At 34.8% G+C, this 22370-nt stretch overlaps 1 protein-coding gene across 1 annotated transcript; it reads right to left on the bottom strand.

The window, feature by feature from the left end:
- Positions 1-5651: 5651 nt before the first annotated feature.
- LOC139867218 (mitogen-activated protein kinase kinase kinase 20-like) lies at positions 5652-6944 on the bottom strand. The gene has a single exon (XM_071855550.1). It carries the CDS (start codon positions 6845-6847, stop codon positions 5849-5851), a length of 999 nt encoding a protein of 332 aa, XP_071711651.1. The 5' UTR covers positions 6848-6944; the 3' UTR covers positions 5652-5848.
- Between the last annotated feature and the right edge of the window lie 15426 nt (positions 6945-22370).

Below are 22370 nucleotides of genomic sequence, written 5' to 3'. Positions count from 1 at the left end.
ATGATTATGTTTCTTTATTCAAGTTGTAATTAAATTGATGCACCACATTATTGCAAGAGAATCATGGATCACGCATTGAACTAATTTTGAAGGATTCATACGCTATTTTCTTCTGAGACAACAGATATTTCCATCCAAGAGCTGTTTGGAAGATTTAGTTATCTACATCCGAGGGGGAGAAATTTATCAGATCATCAGATATAGAGAACTTAAATCATTCTGTGGTATGGGATTGTATCTTATTGGCCTGGATAGCAGGGGATATCGTCTGGAGGATACCTTAGCGTTCCATCACTCAAATATATATCACTACTATCCATCCAACATCATACATCATACGATTTTCGTCCAAGTATAGGGTTTATAGCGACAAGTATGTGGCTTTTCAAAGTATGCAATAAATTTGAGATAAACAATGTTATCTGAAACGAAAAGTGTAAGTTTAAGGTAGAAGCTCATGGCTGACAGGTTGCTAGAAACATCGTGAGATGGTTCTGTTCAATCAAATTGAAAGTACATTGATGTGATAAGAGGACAACATCAATAGATTTGTGCTCAATTGTTCTACCTGAAACATCGTGCGATCTCAAATGAGGACTAATTCTATGATCGAAATCTAACATTGAAAAATGTTAAAGTAATTAATTTAACGTAATCATCAAAGTCTAGGGTGAAAGTTAGTAAATGTTTATTGATATATTTGAAAGTTATTCTTATATGCTTCATTAAACATGTAATAACATGTCAACATAGTTCATTTCTGATCCCCGAAATCAAAAGATTAGATCAATTTGGTATGTCAACTTACAAAAACATGTGTTATGTTCTTCTTAGTGTTGTTCTTGATAAACAGTATCATTTATTTTTATGATAATAACATCCGATTCCTGATTATGCAATTGATTGATGAAATTGATGTTAAAAGCTGAATGATTGCAGACATGTGATGTTAAAGATTTGCTGAATATGTCTTATAATATTGTTGATAATGACACACTGGATCTTGTACAGTAGTTTGCTTTATAGCTTTGCATGTGCACATATATATATATATATATATATATATATATATATATATATATATATATATATATATATATATATATATATATATATATATATATATATATATATATATATATATATGTATATCTGAAAAATTCAAAAATATTTGCGTTATTTGTTAGTTGCATGTGCATTTATGTTTTAATTATTAGGCCTGGCAACTCAGTTCTCTGAAGGGTTCACTGTGTAAGGAATCCCGTGTTTTTCTTTAAACCTGAAAATAAGTTTGTTTGAAGCTTAAAGGAACCAAGTGTTTTTAATTTTATGCTGTAAAGATCAGTCTCAGGGGGAGTGGATGTGAAAAAGAAGGTAAAAGTTGAAATTGAAATGCAGTAAGTTATAAAACTTTTCAAAACCAAGACTACCGGCAGACAGTCAAGACCTTCGGCCGTAGGAAAAGACGATCGACCGATTGTCTAGACCATCGGGCCGTAGGATTTGACCATCGACCGATGGTTACTGAAGGGGTATAAAAGGACCCAAAACACAACTGGGTCAGTCACTTGGTGTTTTTTTGAAGAAATTTTTCATCGATTTTCGATTGTTTAAGAAAGGAGTTTTGACCGATCGTTGTGTGCACTTTTTCTTCGTGATTCCAGCGCCACAATCCAGGTACTCTAATTCGATCTCAGTTGTTAGTTTTCATAGATTTTAGGTTTGAAAAAGTTAAAACTTTTAAAGTCTAATTCGTTGATATTTGAGTCATTTAGATCGAATTAATTCATGTGTTAGTGTTAATCGGCATTATCTGATGCTTATACACGTGTTTCTTGATCATAATATCATTGATTTGGTGAAAAAGCGAATTTTTGGGAAACATATCTGATGAACTACCATCGGTCGTAGGTCTCTGACCCTCGACCGATGGAGTTTTACACTCGGCCGTAGGACTTCACCTTCGGCCGTAGGTCCCAAAGCAGAACAGTTGGTGAAAGTCTAGGAGTTTGTCTAGACAATCTGCCGTAGGTCTACACCATCGGACCGATGGTCGACTCCATTGACCGATGCACGTGTATGTATATGTATGTAATATAATCCGAAATATTTAGTTTTTTTTAACGATGTCCGTTTCTCGTATAGTTAGTCGCGTTGTGTACGTAAAATTATTTCGAGTTAAACGGTAGTATCAGAAAATTTTAACTCGCACCGAGCGAGAATATATGGCCCGTTATCTAGTGTTTTTTAACGATGTCTGTTTCGCGCGTTGTTAGTCCCGTTGTGTTCATTAGATTTTTTCGAGTTGAACGGTGGTCTCGGAAAAATTTAACTCGCACCGAGCGAGAAGATAGAGCCCGTTAAAAATTCGGGTGGAATTAGTTTCTTTTAATTTAATGAAATTATATATTTACATTTCGTACCCCTGAAAAAGTGTAAAGTTGAGGGGCCGCTGTGTAAATTGAGCCGAATTTGAGGGACCGTTTGTAGTGTGAATGCAAACTCGAAACGACAATCAGAACTGAAATGACGAAATTTGGCGCGTGTTTAGTGTATAGGTATAATATAATACAATAATATAATATATAATATATTTAATAAAAGATATAAAAATGTGTTATTAATTTAATAGTAATAAAAAAAAGAAAAGAAATAGCCATTTTGTTATAAAGAACGGCATACATTATATTGCAAACAATGACGTCTTGGTGCCATTCAAAAAAATAAAAAATAATAAAAAGAAAAACAATGACGTCTTGGCACATACGACAACCGAATTCATCGTAAACGACCATAAAGTCGTATATAAGTTAAGTAGTAATAATAAGGCGTTGCATAAATGAATTGATTCACCTACAAAACGTTGTCACAAATATTATAAATGGGGTGATTAATGAAGATAATAGTTTGTCATGGAGTAATAAACCAAGGTAGTTTGTCATGGAGTATTAATCCTAGTTCTTTGGATCCGGTTCTCAGAGCCGACCAGAAAAGTTTTTTTTCAAAGACATTGAGGATAAAGGCCGACGTGATTGGTCATTCAACTGGTGTATTGGTACGAGAGGGAAACTCTTATGTTCTAACCTATAAAGTTGTTAATCAGGGTGAAAAAATATTCGGCACGAGACCGGATAACGACAAATTGAAGAAGCATATCGTGGTTCGTAGGTTCACTTTTGTTAGTTGTTTACTTTTTTCTCTTAGTTTTTATTTGGTATTAGGTTCAATGGTTTGTTTCGATGTAGTCTACCATTTGTTTCTTTGTTTCGATTTGTATTTTACGATTTAGGTTTGTCTAGGCTCGATTATAGATACTTTGTAGTTCTAATGTTTTCAAGGTATGAGCCTCCTCGTTGTTTCTTGTAATATGATTCGGTAGGGTAGGAGTCTTTTTCTTTTGAAAAACGTCTTCGTTTTATATAAGTTTCTGTTACTTTGGCAAAAAAAAAAAAAAAAAAAAAAAAAAAAAAAAAAAAAAAACTAATATCCCAGAAAAAATTCAGAAATATATGAAAGATAATATGATTAAATTGTGTATATTCGTGTAAAATCTGAGTAAATTAAAAATATCTTAACTATCCAAAAATACAAAATATACATGTGTTATTATAAAATTATTTTGAATGATCTGTTAAACCCATGGTCCCTGTTACTGACCACCGGAGTTTAAATGCTTGGGAAGCAAAATTATTATCCGTTGGTGAAAGGTTAACACTATAACCAAAGCGGTATTGGGAAGCTTACCTTTATTTTATTTACCATTATACCGTGCACTTGGTAAAATATTAGGCGAATGGGTATCTATAAGGAGAAAGTTTCTATGGGACACGTTAGATAAAAAGGGATTTCATGGGTTGGTTGGAACAAAGAATTATCTGCCAAAAAGTATGGAGGACTTGGAATTAGAAGTTTGAAAACGAAAAACATAAGCTTATTAAGCAAGTGTCAGTGAAGATACAAAATTGAAAGGGAAGCACTGTGGAGCAAGATATTTCGCACAAAATATGGTGACCATGGAGCACTTGTTTCTTCTACGAACGAGAAGCTGTTGTGGCCATTATGAAGAGGAATAAGAAGATGTGGTTTGGCTTGTGAAGGATTGGGTATACCATTCCTTAAGTAGTTCAAAATGAAGTTAGAAAACGGAAATGCAACCTTGTTTTGGCATGATAATCGGATTTCGGACGACCAGGTAATCCTTAGATCTATGTATCCCAGACTTTTTGCTTTAGAGGCTAATAAAATTTGTTTGGTGCGTGATCAATAGGACAATTGTGGAGAGATTCTAATCGGAAAATGGAACTGGTTGAATTTACAGTTGTTAATCATGTTGGGTAGGTGTGGGATCGATTATAGACGAAATTAGGGGATGTGTAGGGTGTGTACGTAACATAACAATGTAACTCGTAACCTATATTTATACTACCTGCAGAGACAGTCGTTCGACTGTCACTATCTGTCGATCGACCGACATAGTCAGTCGGTCAACTGTGATTCAGTTTGATTATTAATATAACATCAAGTAACATAATCAAACATCCAATAGTCAAAATACGATTATAATAATGTTCAATAACGAATGACTAAAATAAACATACATAACGATTAGGACTGGGGATTACAATATGCATCAATAGAATCTAATCAGGGGTTGTACAACAATAGAAATAATGGAACTAGAACAAACTTCTAACCAAATCGAAACCATTATCATCCACACTGGATTCCTGGAGTTGGTCACTTTGCGGAAAGATATTTTACAATCAACAAACTCGGTTCTCTAGTAGATAATCACTCCCTTGGGGTTGAACCTGATTATGTCACTGGATTAATTTGATTCCTATAAAGATTAACATATTCATTTTGGAGGCTTTAGATCGGCTACCAACTAGATCAAACTTAATGGTCAGGGGTTTATCAATAGAAACAGAGGCATGCTTGTTTTGCCAGATTCATTTAGAAGATGCAGATCACTTATTCACGAATTGCAGGTATATAATACCATTATGGAGAGGCTTCATCAGTCGGTAAAATCTCACGTGCAGCCCTCCTGTTAGGATTTCAAATGCCATCGGTGCAGCGACCCCAATGGTGAATTCTCAGAAGTTAAAACGTGTTTCTCTAGCCTCCATGTATGCCCTTCTATGGTTTATTTGGAAATGTAGAAACAATTTAGTTCACGCCTCACCGGAGAAAAGAAGATCGATATTATATAAAAATGTGCTAGCCAACCTTCGAATCATATCTCATTTGTGAATAACTAGCCGAAGTTCCAGGATGAAAGTATAGTAGACTTTTAAGGAATGGAAGAAAAACCAAGGTTTATTGACTTCCAAAGTTAAAAACGCGGCAACTCATAGTTTGATCTGTGTACATTCACTGGGTGCAAAGCAATTCTATTAGTAAAATTGGTTGGGTGGTGATAAAAAAAATTGGATCTTATGGGAGTCATTATATTGGGTGCATATTTACACATTTATATCATTGGGTTAATGAGAATTATAGCTTTTCGAAGAAAAAAAATGAGGAATGCCAGAACATCCATTCATATTCATATAATCATATCTATATAAACAAAAAAAAAAAAAAAAAAAAAAAATATATATATATATATATATATATATATATATATATATATGGAAGTAGTCAAATAGTTCCTTATATCTGTTGTATTCACAACTTGGTGGCAAAAAAATATGCATCAAGTTACCAGTATTCCAACTAACCTAACTTTGAAGTACTTTTTTATACTCCTAACTATAGTCTATAATACAAAAGAATCCGTGTCAAAGATAAAAAATAAAAATGATTTTAATCTCCATTCTTTGAATCTGATTGTTTTAATGACTCATCTCACTTTCACCCAACTGTTCGAAACACTAGACCAATTGAGTTGTTTCTGATCTGTCAGCAGCTGCCCCAATCTCGTCGCCGGCGCAATCATCGGTAATTCAAATTCCGGCAAGGTTAAACACGTCGATTCGGCTGATTCCCAATCAGGGAAATCAAATACATCTCTTGGAGAAATTTGATTTGCTACTTCTTTCTCGAACGAGATATCTTTAACAAACGGATGATCCAAAAGCATCTCAGCCGTCCATCTCCCTCGCGGATTTTTAACAAAACATTTTTCTAAAAAATCCTTTCCGTCTTCCGACAATTTGGCCGGAATTTCGGGGATTTCCGATCCAACACCAATTTTCATTACTAACGCGCTGAAATCTGAACAGTTCCAAACTGGGTTTCCGGTAATCATTTCAGTTACCAAACACCCAACTGCCCAAATATCCGAAGCAGCTTCTTGTTCGCCGCCCCTAACCGTTTCCGGCGCCATATATATTGGCGTACCTCGTACTTCATACATCGTACTAATCAAATTAGCTTTTTTAGCCAACCCAAAATCCGCAATTTTCGCGTTCTCCATACCGTCTTCATTTACTAATAAAATGTTATCAAGTTTAATGTCACAATGAACAAACCCATTTCTATGAATAGAATCAACACCTTTCAAAATCGAACACGTGTATTTTCTAACTTCATTTTCCGACAACCTTAAACTCTTCACTTTGTCGGATAAAGCTCCCCCTGAAGCGTACTCCAACGCTAAGTTATACAACTTTTCGTTGTTTTCAATCGTCATTAAATCGCCGTAACAGTTGATGATTTCTGGGCAATCTTTAAGCTGCTGCAAAACTTGACCCTCTTTTGATAACGAATCAGAATGCGACACGCCACAAGTTTTAACCGCGATTAAAGACGGAAATTGGGAATTTTGATTTATGGGTTTTGCTAAACTCACAGCTGCAAAGCTTCCGTGACCGATTGTTTTACCTCTAACCCACTCCATCCAGCTTTTGTTGTTCGTTACAAAATGTTACTACTTCTTCTTGAGTTTTTGTTGCTAATTTTTGTTGTTGGTGAGAGGACAGAGGATGTGAGGTTGATTATTGTTGTTGGGATATGTTGTTTGTTCAAATTTATATAAGGCGTGTGGAGATTGGAATGCAACTTGGAAATGGAAATAATAACGTAAGTTAGAAAAGGACACAAAATAATAATAAAATGATTGAAAAAAATATACTCCGTATCTAGCACGTGAAAATTATTAAGAATATTTATTTGTGGAAATTTGGCTGCGGGAATAGCGTACACCCCAGTGTAGAAAATGCGGTTGACATGTTCAGGGGTAAAATTGGAATTTAAAACACTTATAAATCTTGACACACATGGTTGTTGTAGATATTTATTTCCATGATAAATAAACAGATTCGAAAACTTAACTAACGCAATCAACATATACAATAAATATGTGATTAACAAACAAATTAACCTAAACATAATCGAACCACTAGCATGGTGAAAAACGTTTAAATAAGCTGATAAAAGCAAACAGACTAAAGCTCAGAGACAAGGGGGACTGAGCGGTGCTAAGTCTCCCCCAATGTCCATTCTAGACCCAAGTTTCATTTGTATTATTATGCATAAATAATTGTAAGCCTCTCTGAAAATCCAAGTTTATTTTTATATAATTATCTGATTATCGAGTAAGCCACCCGCATATGTAAATTCTGGCTTCGCCTCTGCTAAAGCTACACTAGAACTCAAAGTAACGACCCTATAAAAACCATTTATGAAAAAGCACGATGGTCGTTGGGAAAATGCCAAAATCAGTTTTAATTGCTTAAAATCATAACATCGACCTACACAAGTCATCTCGAGCCCACACAAAGAGGACTCCACTTTTAAAAAATCAGTTGCACCGCCAGAACAATCAGATAATCTAATAGCATATTTTCTTCTGGTGTAACCCGAAATACGCGACAGGAAAAGTGGTGTCCAGTGGTGGAACTAGGATGTTTCTCATCAGGGCAAAAAAAAAAAAAAAAAAAAAACCGTAACAATTTTTTTGGACAAAATTTGGAGGTTTTCGTGCAAAAAATTGGAATTTTTAGGCAAATTATGAAGGTTCTTTTGGCAAAACTTGAAGGTTTTTAGGCAAATTTTGAAGGTTTTGGGGTAAAAGTTAAAGAATTTTAGCCAAATTTGAAGGTTTTGGGGTAAAATATGTAGGGTTTTGGGTCAAAATATGTAGGTTTTAGGGCAAAAATAAAAATTCAACGGAGACAAAGTCGAAAAACTAAAAATTTTTACACGGGCGGGCGCTCCCCCTTTCCCATGTAGCCTCGCCTCTCGTGGTTCCCAACAATACCAAACCACGGCAAAGAGCACCATCCGGCATACCGGGCCTGCTACCACCACCGTCATACTTAGGGATGACAATGGATCAAAAATACCAATTGTTTTACGTTCAAAACAAAGATTATGACTAGATTAACACACTTAATTAACAAAAACACGGATTTAAACGTAAAAAATTCAAGATTTTGATGAATTTTTTCGAAAATACCAAAACCCAAAACTTTTATCTCACAATTGACACTAAAACCGATCGATTATTGACACCTACAACTCTGATACCACTTGTAGGATCGAGTAAACGGAATTAATCGATCTAGGTTTCAATATCGAGTGCGGAATAACTCGGTATTGAGTTTTATATCAAAAACACAAGACTAAACAATGATCTTATTATGTTAAATGACTTTAGAATGTTAAAGATCAATCAAACTGAGTGCTAGAACCTCTGGAGATCGATTTCACGGCTATGGTAGGTTTAGAGTTCGTAATCCTAAAAATGAACCCGAAAATCAATAATAAATACAGTCTGCACATGCAACCGTGCGGTTGCAGGATGCAACCGTGCGGTTGCACTCTGAACCCGTACGGATGCATTCTGCATCCGTGCGGTTGCACCAACAGTAAATAAATTAACTTTAAATGTATACAAACACTTATAGTATTACCCACCAGATATTAGCCTCAACGAATATGTTTATAATGAACTTGAAACTTAACATAAATGCACTAACAGATATGGATATAATCTACATGATAATTTATATGTATGAATTTACTGGAAATACTTTTATGTATAATAATATAATACATAAATATAAATTCATAATTTAAAGATATTATTTTGTGTTATCAACAATATTTTTTTCGAAAAGCAATGTATTTATTAAGCACGAAACATGTACAATTTTAACAACACGATAGCGTCCCTAATACAGTAACAGGAGAGTTGCTGAGGACGCTACTACAATGTTATCAACAATATAAAATCCTAATTTCACCTCTATTTGGAGTGTTACCTTCTAAAAAATTGATTTAATCCGTTTATCGGACAAGGCATCTTCTAACTAACTACCAAAAATAAATTAGTTAGGAAACAATATAAATATCGTGAGCTGGCTTTGGGTCTTGATAGTGTACCTCACCAAGCACGAAGTAAATATGTACGGAGTGAGGAACGAAAGGAATATGCGAAGCCAAGCCACAGCAAAGCGGTGGCATCGAGTTTCACGCACCGAACCTCGAACTTACAAGAATCAGCTACAGTACTTCCATACTAGATCGGCGGGTCAACCATACAAAGATAGAAAAAAGACAATGAATTTTTCGCATAGTAAGAAGCCAAAAAGGGAATTCAACTAATGCTTCCAAGTTGCATTGGGAACTAGCAACCTCAAAGGAAGAAAAAACTCCCCTACAAATAGAAACACTAAATGGAACAAAATCCATTCAATCCATCAATCGAATGTCACACATTAACAACTCCAACTCTCTTTCGGTGGCGTAAAGCAGTTCATATACTCCCTACCTTCGGAAAATCGCCAACGAAGAGAGATTTAACTTAAATTCACCCATATTTAATCATTTCCGTGGTCTAAAGTTGGTATACTTATCTCTTCGATAAGGTTCGCCAAGAATTGTACAAACAATTGGCACATCCGGTGGGACGGATAATATATACTCTGTTTAAAAAAGTACAAAATTGGTGCCATGACCAACTCTAGTCACACACCACCTGAGTTTACACCACCTAGGGAAACGTAAACCTCAAACCAATCACAAGTGGAATTCACGACGGTAGGAACACTAACGCAATCACCTCTTACGTCTACGGCGTTCACCTCCACCAACTTCCGAGGTTCACGATCAGTAGAACCAGTGTCACTCATAGACAAAACATTTATCTTAAAAAACTATGACCACATCAGAACGGTCATGAAAGATCTAAGGACGACGGTATAACGACTCTCATTTTTCCATTCCATATTTCTCATTTTTCCATTCTATACTTTTCCTTATTAGCCCAACAATATAATTAAACTTAATAATTAAACTTTAATCGATAAAGGTTAAGCGTTAAGAATTATAAAATACGATAATTAACTTTGTACAAGTTAATACAAACAATAAGTTAATAAACTTTTGTGAGTAAAGACTTGTGTAATTAAAATAATTAAACTTGGGAAATTAAGGAACCATTTAAGCTAAATTAAAGTGCAAGGTCTAAAGTGAAAAATCAAAAACCCTAACCCTAATAAACCCTAGCCGATTTTTAGAGGGTAAAATTACCCATTTACCCCTTAAATTTTTGGCCAAATCAATAACTCCTAACCCCTTCTTCAAGTTAAACTTGTTCCCTAAGTAATTTCTGATAAAACCCTAATTATAGAATAATCCTAACACTCCTATAAATAGGGACCTAGGCTAAACCATTCCATGTACCAAATCACAATCAAATCTTACTCTCAAATCTCTCTCTTTCTCTCTAAATTTCGGCCAAAAACCGAAATCCACCACCACCCATCGAAATCCTTGAGGGTTTCCAAGTAATATTCAATTGTTCTTCGCGTTCTTCGTGATCTTCAAGAATCTTCAAGATGTTCTTCAAGATATTCAAGGCTTTGATCTTCCATCTTCATCAAGTTCTTCTTTTATTTGTTAGTCTTCTTAGATCTTCAAAGGTATAATATAAAACCCTAAACTATTTCCTTAATTCTTTGATCTTTGTTTTAATCTATATTCATATAAATTCATAAATATATAAACATAAGAACAAACCTAGATCTATACATGTAAAAAAAAATATAAATATACACATGTGTGTGTATGTGTCGACTAGAAAAAGAAAAATAAGGAAGGAAACTTTGATCTTTAAAACCCTATATACACTTAGGAAACTTGTTTGTGTTTAATTAAGGAAACAAAATAAACTTATATATACATACATATAAATCGACATATATATATATATATACATGTAAAAAATAAATTTTTGTATACATATATATATATATATATATATATATATATATATATATATATATATATATATATATATATATATATATATGTATATATATATGTATATATATATATATATATATATATATATATATATATATATATATATATATATATATATATATATATATATATATATATATACACTACATCATATACATATATATACACTAAAACCCTAAACCCTAATTTGAATTATACTACTTTAATCAAAACCCTAGTTTTATTAAAAACCTAATTAATTAAACCTAACCCTAATTAATTAATACCACTTTAATTATTAAACCCTAATCATTACTACATTAAATAAAACCCTAATTTACTAAACCCTAATTTATGAAACCCTAGGACATTAATTACTAAACCCTAGTTAGTTAAATACTACTTTAAATAACTAACTCTAATTAATGAAATCCTAATACTACTTATACTATTAATTAACATGTATACACTATTACTATTACTAGCAACTATAACCTACTACTTATATTATAACACTTAAGAACATTCTGGGATATGTATTAGAGATGTATAGATCTTCGAACTTTCTTGACGAATGGTTTCTACGAGACTCTAGGCAGAGGGTTTGGATTTCCGATTTAAAGGGTCCTATGGCTCAAGCCCCTAGATCTGAAATGGCCATTCGAAGGAAAATGGGTGATTGGAAGCTTATCTAATACGACAAGTATCCTAAAATGGAAAACACTCTTTAAGTAGAAACTTTCTAAGTATAGAAACTTACTAAAATAGGGAACCTACTAAAAATAGGAAACTTTCTAAAAATAGAAACTTATTAGGAATAGAAACTTAGTGAAACAAACTATACATAAACACGTACTTAAACTCAAACATGGGCAAAACACTTAACTACTCTTAAATGTCATAGGTTGACTTTTCTGCTCACTCATCCAAATCTCTATTCCAAGGAATAACTCTCTCTATACTTACTAAGGTGAACTTCATAGCCCCACTTTCTATTGTGCACAACTTACTTACTTTACTTAGGGTGAGACACATGCTGTTTTTACTTTTTACACTTTAAACACAAGTACCAAACTGTTAAACTATGCTATACCCGGCTATGTCCGACTAAGTCCCTACAGTGATATTTTTAATTGATGCGGCATGCTTAATTATTGGGGGTAGGCCTGTCGGGAGTAACGTCCCCGATACATTTGACTAAGTCTTTGTATTACTTGATAATGAAATTAAAACCGACAAGGACAGACACAACTTGTCATGGGGCAAACTTAAACGTTTAGTCTAAATATCACGCTTTGGAATAACTTTAGATCCTGTGGGAGATCAACTTTACAAACTAAATCTTGTGGTCTAAAACAACGGTCAAACTTTTGTTAAACCTATGAACTTCACTCAAACTTTTTGGTTGACACTTTAGCATGTTTTGTCTCAGGTGCTGTTTGATTCAAGCTTACTTATCTACTACTTATGTGATGCTACTTGGACATAGGATCAAGAGATTATCGCATATTTTACTATTGCATTTAAACATTTACTTTATTCCTTTGTAACGACATTTCATTTTCCACTTCGTACTCATTAAAGTTAATTTTCTCATTTAGTATTGTTCTCGTTATTATAATATGTTGGTATATTTTGGTATTAAGTCACATTTCGCCCAGGCCCTAACTGGGGGTGTGATAGATTGGTATCAGAGCATAACCAGGCTGTTATAGAGAACCAGGATTGCATCTTTATATGTGCCTTATTTTCTAGCTAGGGTGCCTTAGCAATCTAGGAAACAATAACCTTTCATGCCTTTGACTTTAAAGCACTTAGGATTGCCCTATAATCTTAACATTTATGCTTTCCAAAACTTGACTAAAAGATTCTAATCAAAGTCTCTTTCCTAATGATAGGATGTCAAGCTCAAGCGTTAACAAGCCCAACAAGGCAACTCACAACCCTACTACCGAAGTAGGTGTTGGACACTCTGAAACATCAAGACCTGTTCGAAGTCCTTCTTACAGTCCTGCTTCACCAAACTATAGTTCAAATAATCTGCGAAATTCACAAAGGTCTCCTCAATATTATCCAACCCCGAGAATCGAAGATAAAGGAAAACGTCATGAAGAAGCCGGTCCATCAAGGAAGAGAGCCCGGACTCCTTCTTATAATGATGCTGCTAAGTATGAGAGTTTGCTTCGCCACATGGCAAGAGTGGAGGTCCGTATGGATGAGAAGGACCGCGAAATTAAGAAGTTGGTGGAGGAAAATGTTGAACTAAGAAAGGAATTAAGGCTCCTAAAGTACGAGGAAGAACGCAACACTCGTTGGGGGAAGCAATCACTTGCCTATCTCCAAGAGGATGTGGACTTCCGAATGAAAATGGAGAGTAACCGAGTCGACAAACAACTTGCCTTAAGGGAATACGACACCAATGTCATTAACAGTCGTGTTACCAACCTCTATGACAATCTCGAATATCTCTACGAAAAACAAAAAGGGAAGAACGAGCGGTATGATAAGTTTATCCAAGAGTCTCTCGAATCTCAAACCAAAAGGCTAGAGAAACTTGTGAAGGATAACATGGAAAAAGTGATGAAGTAGTTTGAGGACGAGAAGAAGAAATATGAAGATTATTTCAATCTTAATATTCTTTAGTTATCTTTCCTATTTTTCCATCTATGTAAAGGCTATGCCTTAAAACTATTTCTAATTCTGAATTGTGTATTAAGGCTTATTTAATGCCTCGTTCCTTAATAAAATAAAGTGCTTTATTTATATCATGTGATATTAATACTTTATCTTATACGTACTTGTAATTGCTCAACCCTATAATTTGTTAACTTATCCGACTTATCTTCACTTATGTAGCGACATCATGGTTCGTCCAGCTGCACCTAATGTTAACAATATCTTCTTGACTACTGAGCAATTCCAACAACTACTCACTGCCGCACAAGGCAACAATCAAGCTAACAATGTTAATCCTTAACCGAAACCTTGTTCCTACAAGAATTTTTCAAACTGTCATCCTCCTGCATTTAAGGGAACTGAGGAAGCTGCCGAACTAGTCCGTTGGTTCGAGAAGATGGAATCTATTTTCTGTATTTGTAACTGTGGAGATGACGATCGAGTAAAGTATGCCAGTAGCTCATTGGGTGGTAATGCTTTAACTTGGTGGACTGCTCATGCCAAGTCCGTAGGAATTGATAATGCTAATGCAATTCCATAGGATGAACTCAAAAGCATGATGGTCAACAAATTTTCCCCGAGGAGTCAAGTTCAGAAACTTGAAGCTGAGTTCTGGGAACTCAAGGTCAAGGGTACTGATATTGAGAACTACACCAATCGTTATTTGGAACTTTCTACTCTATGTCCTGAGATGTTTCCTACCGAAGCTAGAAGAATTGAGCGGTATATAGAAGGTCTTCCCGAGGATGTTCAAGAGAATGTTATAGCTGCCGAGAAGGTTACTCTGGATACTGTGATTCTTATGGCACAAAATCTGATGTTGGCCAAGAGAAGAAGAGCATCGGCCAATAAGCAGGTTGAAACCAAGGGTAATGATGGTAAGAGGAAGTTTGAGCCATATCAAGGTTCGGCTCAAAATGATAATAAAAAGCCTGCGGATGGTACAAGGTCGAATTATAAGGGTACTTATCCCTTCTGTATTCGTTGTGAGAGGCATCACCCAGGGAAGTGTACTGCGGTTTGTGCGTTATGTAAGAAAGTGGGACACGTTGCTAAGACGTGTAAGACTCCTCCAAAGGATAAGGCTATCATTTTAGCCAAAGCTCCTCCAACCTGCTATAATTGTGGGAAAATGGACACATTAGTCCTAATTGTCCTAAGAAGAAGGATAATCCCGCTACTGGAGCTAATGCTACTACTGCGAAGGGTCATGCATTTGTTATCACTGCTACTGAAGCCTGAGATGAGGATGAGGTCATCACGGGTACGTATCTTATCAATAATTATTATGCAACTATTTTATTTGATACTGGGGCCGATCGAAGTTATGTGTCTAGTGATTTTTGTACCCTATTTACTGAAAAGCCTCAACCCTTAGAAACTAAACGATTAGTAGAAGTAGCTAATGGATAGATCATGCAAGTAGATAAAATCTATAAAAACTGCAACTTAATCTTAGCCGATAAGGAATTTAAGATAGACCTTTTGCCGGTCGAGCTCAGAAGTTTTGACATTGTAGTCGGAATGGATTGGTTACGTCCATTACATGCTGCTATCATGTGTTACAATAAAACTGTTCATGTTCCATTGGGAAATGGAGAGACTCTCATCATCCAAGGTGAAAAGAGTGGTTCCAATCTCAACATCATCTCCTGTATTAAAACTCGCAAATACCTTATGAAAGGTTATCCAGCTATTCTAGCTCACGTTAAGATAATTGAATCGAAAGAGAAGCGTATTGAAGATGTACCTGTGGTTAAAGACTTTCCCAATGTGTTTCCCGAAGATCTTCCTGGTCTTCCACCTCCTCGACAAGTTGAATTTCAAATTGATTTAACTCCTGGTGATGCTCCTATTGCTAAAGTGCCGTATCATTTAGCACCCTACGAGATGAAGGAATTATCCAACCAGCTCCAAGAACTATTGGATAAAGGTTTCATTCGTCCTGGCTCGTCCCCATGGGGAGCTCCTATTCTGTTTGTTAAGAAGAAAGATGGTACGTTAAGGATGTGTATAGATTATCGTGAACTTAACAAGCTTACTATCAAGAACCGTTATCCGTTGCTGCGTATAGATGATCTATTCGACCAACTTCAAGGGTCAAGTGTCTATTCAAAGATTGATTTGAGATCTGGTTATCACCAACTCCAAGTCAAGGAATCCGATATTCCTAAGACTGCTTTTCGTACTCGATATGGACATTATGAATTATGTGTCATGCCTTTTAGTTTGACCAATGCTCCTGCTGTATTCATGGATCTTATGAATCGTGTCTGCAAGCCTTACCTCGATAAATTCATTTTTGTGTTCATTGACGATATTTTGATCTATTCCAAGAGTGAGAAAGAACATGAGCAACATTTGCGTATGATTCTTGAACTCTTAAGAAAGGAACAACTCTATGCTAAATTTTCTAAGTGCGAGTTTTGGCTCAAAACCGTACAATTCCTTGGACATGTTGTTGATAGAGAAGGAATACATGTCGATCCAGCTAAGATTGCTGCTATTCGGAACTGGGAGATACCAAAGACTGCGAAGCATATTCGCCAATTTTTGGGACTTGCCGGTTACTATCGAAGGTTCATAAGAGATTTTTCTCTCATTGCTAAGCCTCTTACGAAGCTAACTCAAAAAGGGAAGAAATTTGAGTGGTCTGAAGAACAGGAATCTGCTTTCAAGATTCTGAAGGAGAAATTGACCACAACCCCGATTCTATCTTTACCTGAAGGTACCGACGACTTTTTTGTTTACTGCGATGCTTCAAAGCAAGGCTTTGGTTGTGTTTAATGCAATGAGAAAAGGTTATTGCCTACGCATCTAGGCAGTTGAAGAAACATGAAGAGAACTATACGACACATGACCTTGAGTTAGGTGTCGTGGTATTTGCATTAAAGATATGGAGACATTATTTGTATGGTACCCATTTTACGGTGTACACTGATCATAAAAGTCTTCGACACATCTTTGATCAAAAACAGCTGAACATGAGGCAAAGCCGATGGCTCGAGTTATTGAACGATTATCACTGTGAGCTGAAATATCATCCTGGCAAGGCGAATGTAGTTGCGGATGCCCTTAGTCGGAAAGATGATGTTAAACGTGTTCGTGCTCTAAACCTGAAAATCAAATCAAATCTTATCTCACGGATCTGTGAAGCTCAATTGGAAGCCATTAAACCGACACTTATCGAAGGTTAAGGACCCACTGGTTTTGAGAACCAACTTCAAGTGAAAGCTAATGGTACACAGTATTCTGGCAACAGAATTTGGGCTCCTCGTTTCGGTAATCTTTGTGAACTAGTCTTGGATGAAGCTCATAAGACTAGATATTCTATTCATCCCGGTTCCAGTAAAATGTATCACGATGTGAAGCAATTCTACTGTTGGCTTAACATGAAAGCCGACATTGCTACTTATGTTAGTAAGTGTCTTACTTGTTTGAAGGTCAAGGCCGAACATCAAAAGACTTCTGGTATGTTGACACAATCCGATATTCCGCGGTGGAAGTGGGAATGTATCACTATGGACTTTGTTACTAAGTTACCTAAGACTGTGAACGGTAACGATACTATTTGGGTCATAGTTGATCGTCTTACTAAATCTGCACATTTCATACCGATCAAGGAAACCGATAAGATGGAGAGATTAGCACAACTTTATATTAAAGAAATCATCTCACGTCATGGTGTTCCTATCTTGATTATTTCTGATCGCGATAGTCGATTTGTTTCTAGATTCTGGAAAACTTTACAATCTGCTCCGAGAACTCAACTCGACATGAGTACAGCCTATCATCCTCAAACTGATGGTTAAAGTGAACGAACTATTCAAACCATGGAAGATATGCTACGTGCTTGTGCAATTGATTTCGGCAAAGGTTGGGATAGACACCTACCTTTGATTGAATTTTCCTACAATAACAGTTATCACTCTAGCATTAAAGCTGCACCTTTTGAAGCTTTATATAGACGAAAGTGTAGATCCCCTCTGTGTTGGGATGAACTTGAGGACAGACATTTAACTGGTCCTGAAATTATCCACGAAACTACCGAAAAGATCGTTCAGATTAAGCAACATTTAGAAACTGCCCGTAGCCGACAGAAGAGTATGCCGATAAGAAACGAAAAGATATCGAATACCAAGTTGGAGATAAAGTCATGTTGAAAGTATCCCCTTGAAAAGGTGTTGTTCGCTTCGGTAAGAGAAGTAAACTCAGTCCACGATATGTAGGACCTTTCACAATCACTCAAAGAGTCGGTCCTGTGGCATATCAATTAGAACTACCAGCCGAACTCAGTCAAGTACATGAGGTGTTTCATGTCTCAAATCTTAAATGGTGTCTTGCTGATGACACACTCGTTATTCCTCTGGATGATGTTCGCATTAATGAGCAAATGCACTTCGTTGAAGAACCTATAGAAATCATGGAAGGAGAGGTTAAATAAATGCGTAAAAGCAACATACCTATCGTTAAAGTCCCGTGGAATTCACGTAGAGGCCCCGAATATACCTAGGAACGCAAAGACCACATGAAATGGAAATATCCCCATCTCTTCTCAACTGCTGATGCAAACGAGGAAACTACCTAAAAACTTCGGGACGAAGTTTTCAATAACGGGGAGGTACTATAACGACTCTCATTTTTCCATTCCATAATTCTCATTTTTCCATTCTATACTTTTCCTTATTAAATGCCCAACAATATAATTAAACTTAATAATTAAACTTTAATCGATAAAGGTTAAGCGTTAAGAATTATAAAATACGATAATTAACTTTGTACAAGTTAATAAAAATAATAAGTTAATAAACTTTTGTGAGTAACTAAATAACTATAAAGACTTGTGTAATTAAAATAATTAAACTTGGGAAATTAAGGAACTATTTAAGCTAAATTAAAGTGCAAGGTCTAAAGTGAAAAATCATAAACGCTAACCCTAATAAACCCTAGCCGATTTTTAGAGGGTAAAATTACCCATTTACCCCTTAAATTTTTGGCCAAATCAACAACTCCTAATCCCTTCTTCCAGTTAAACTTGTTCCCTAAGTAATTCCTTATAAAATCCTAATTCTAGAATAATCCTAACACTCCTATAAATAGGGACCTAGGCTAAACCATTCCATGTAACAAATCACAATCAAATCTCACTCTCAAATCTCTCTCTTTCTCTCTAAATTTCGGCCAAAAACCGAAATCCACCACCACCCATCGAAATCCTTGAGGGTTTCCAAGTAATCTTCAATTGTTCTTCGCGTTCTTCGTGATCTTCAAGAATCTTCAAGGTGTTCTTCAAGATATTCAAGGCTTTGATCTTCCATCTTCATCAAGTTCTTCTTTTCTTTGTTAGTCTTCTTGGATCTTCAAAGGTATAATATAAAACCCTAAACTATTTCCTTAATTCTTTGATCTTTGTTTTAATCTATATTCATATAAATTCATAAACATATAAACATAAGAACAAACCTAGATCTATACATGTAAAAAAATATAAATATACACATGTGTGTGTATGTGTCGACTAGAAAAAGAAAAAGAAGGAAGGAAACTTTGATCTTTAAAACCCTAGATACACTTAGGAAACTTGTTTGTGTTTAAATAAGGAAACAAAATAAACTTATATATACATACATATAAATCGACATATATATATATATATATATATATATATATATATATATATATATATATATATATATATATACTTGTAAAAAATAAATTTTTGTATACATATATATACATGACATCATATACATATATATATACACTAAAACCCTAAACCCTAATTTGAATTATACTACTTTAATCAAAACCCTAGTTTTATTAAAAACCTAATTAATTAAACCTAACCCTATTTAATTAATACAACTTTAATTATTAAACCCTAATCATTACCTAATCATTACTACATTAAATAAAACCCTAATTTACTAAACCCTAATTTATGAAACCCTAGGAAATTAATTACTAAACCCTAGTTAGTTAAATACTACTTTAAATAACTAACTCTAATTAATGAAACCCTAATACTACTTATACTATTAATTAACATGTATACACTATTACTATTACTAGCACCTATAACCTACTACTTATATTATAACACTTAAGAACATTTTGAGATATGTATTAGAGATGTATAGATCTTCGAACTTTCTTGACGAATGGTTTCTACGAGACTCTAGACAGAGGGTTTGGATTTTCAATTTAAATGGTCCTATGGCTCAAGCCCATAGATCTGAAATGGCCATTCGAAGGGAAAGGGGTGATTGGAAGCTTATCTAATACGACAAGTATCCTAAAATGGAAAACACTCTTTAAGTAGAAACTTTCTAAGTATAGAAACTTACTAAAATAGGGAACATACTAAAAATAGGAAACTTTCTAAAAATAGAAACTTATTAGGAATAGAAACTTAGTGAAACAAACTATACATAAACACGTACTTAAACTCAAACATGGGTAAAACACTTAACTACTCTTAAATGTCATAGGTTGACTTTTCTGCTCACTCATCCAACTCTCTATTCCGAGGAATAACTCTCTCTCTCTCTCTCTACTTACTAAGGTGAACTTCATAGCCCCACTTTCTATTGTGCACAACTTACTTACTTTACTTGGGGTGAGACACATGCTGTTTTTACTTTTTACACTTTAGACACAAGTACCAAACTGTTAAACTATGCTATACCCGGCTATGTTCGACTAAGTCCCTACAGTGATATTTTTAATTGCTGCGGCATGCTTAATTATTGGGGGTAGGCCTATCGGGAGTAACGTCCCCGATACATTTGACTAAGTCTTTGTATTACTTGATAATGAAATTAAAACCGACAAGGACAGACACAACTTGTCATGGGGCAAACTTAAACGTTTAGTCTAAATATCACTCTTTGGCATAACTTTAGATCCTGCGAGAGTTCAACTTTACAAACTAAATCTTGTGGTCTAAAACAACGGTCAAACTTTTGTTAAACCTATGAACTTCACTCAACCTTTTTGGTTGACACTTTAGCATGTTTTGTCTCAGGTGCTGTTTGATTCAAGCATACTTATCTACTGCTTATGTGATGCTACTTAGACATAGGATCAAGAGATTATCGCATATTTTACTATTGCATTTAAACATTTACTTTATTCCTTTGTAACGACATTTCATTTTCCGCTGCGTACTCATTAAAGTTAATTTTCTCATTTAGTATTGTTCTCGTTATTATAATATGTTGGTATATTTTGGTATTAAGTCACATTTCGCCCAGGCCCTAACTGGGGGTGTGATAGACGGGGATCCTACAAAGTAGAAGGGCACTGACGTATGAAAGTGAAGAATATGACGAAGAAATGGAGATGGAAGAACCACCGCGACAGAACCCCACGTCAACCACCGCTATGAATCTCCCTGTCCAAACCAGAACACACCGCATAGCAACTACTAGCATCTCACAAACTCAGGTAACCTTGGAATCCCTACAGGTCCTCTATATAACCATAGTGTAGTATTGATGTGTGCATCGGTTTATACGAAATACTATTATTTTTACTACGAAATACTACGAAATATTACACAAGTTTTATTAATTTACGGATGGGATATACCTAAACCTTTCTACAACACTTATAGGCAGTGTACCTAATCGTAGAGTAGTGTAGTTTTTAGTAAGTCCGGTTCATTCCACAGGGAGACGGCTTATTGCGTACACTATATTTTTAAACAATTATATTTGTATATATATATATATATATATAAATATATATATATAGTATTATTATTATTATTATAAAAGGGGGGTTTTACCGTTTAATGACCGGTTTGTCGATTTTAATTAAAGCGTAAAGATAAATGACGATAATATAAATGACAGAATTTAAATTGCGATAACGTAAATTGCAGTTCTTTAAAATGACAGTAAATAAAGGTACGATGAAATATGAAATAAAAGTATTATGCTTATTTAAACTTCCGTAATCATGATGTTTGACGTTTTGATTTTAATTAATTGTTATCCGGGTTAGTTGTCCTTTGTCCTGGTTTATTTGATACCTATCTGGTTTTTGTCCATAATAGTCCATCGGTCATAATTATAAAATGCTCGTCAAATTAACCTTATTCTCGAAGTCAAATATTCCAACTAATTAGGGATTTGAACTATAACAAGGTTTTAATACTTTGTTAATAATTACACCAGGTTATCGACTGCGTGTAATCCAAGGTTTTAATACTTTTTTAACAATTACACCAATTATCCTTGTATGTAATCCACCCCTGTTTTAATGAGATATGAATATTAATTTACCCACTTGATCAGAATGAATAATAAATTACCCAAACCGAATAATTAATTAAATGATCGTAAAAGATGTCGTATAAACGTCACTAAATAGAACATACATAATCATTTTAATAATTATTATATTAACTAATTTGAAGATAGGTTCGACAGATTCTAATAAGTTGTCATTCGATTAGACAATACCCCCTATCTATTAATAGTCAATAG

Source organism: Rutidosis leptorrhynchoides, chromosome 9 (genome assembly GCF_046630445.1).
Source record: "Rutidosis leptorrhynchoides isolate AG116_Rl617_1_P2 chromosome 9, CSIRO_AGI_Rlap_v1, whole genome shotgun sequence".
Taxonomy (NCBI): domain Eukaryota; kingdom Viridiplantae; phylum Streptophyta; class Magnoliopsida; order Asterales; family Asteraceae; genus Rutidosis; species Rutidosis leptorrhynchoides.
Note: the sequence above shows the minus strand (reverse complement) of the source record. Positions and strands in the feature narration are given on the sequence as shown.

Coding starts and splice junctions, on each gene's coding strand:
- LOC139867218 (XM_071855550.1), bottom strand. CDS start 6,847: ATGGAGTGGGTTAGAGGTAAAACAATCGGTCACGGAAGCTTTGCAGCT.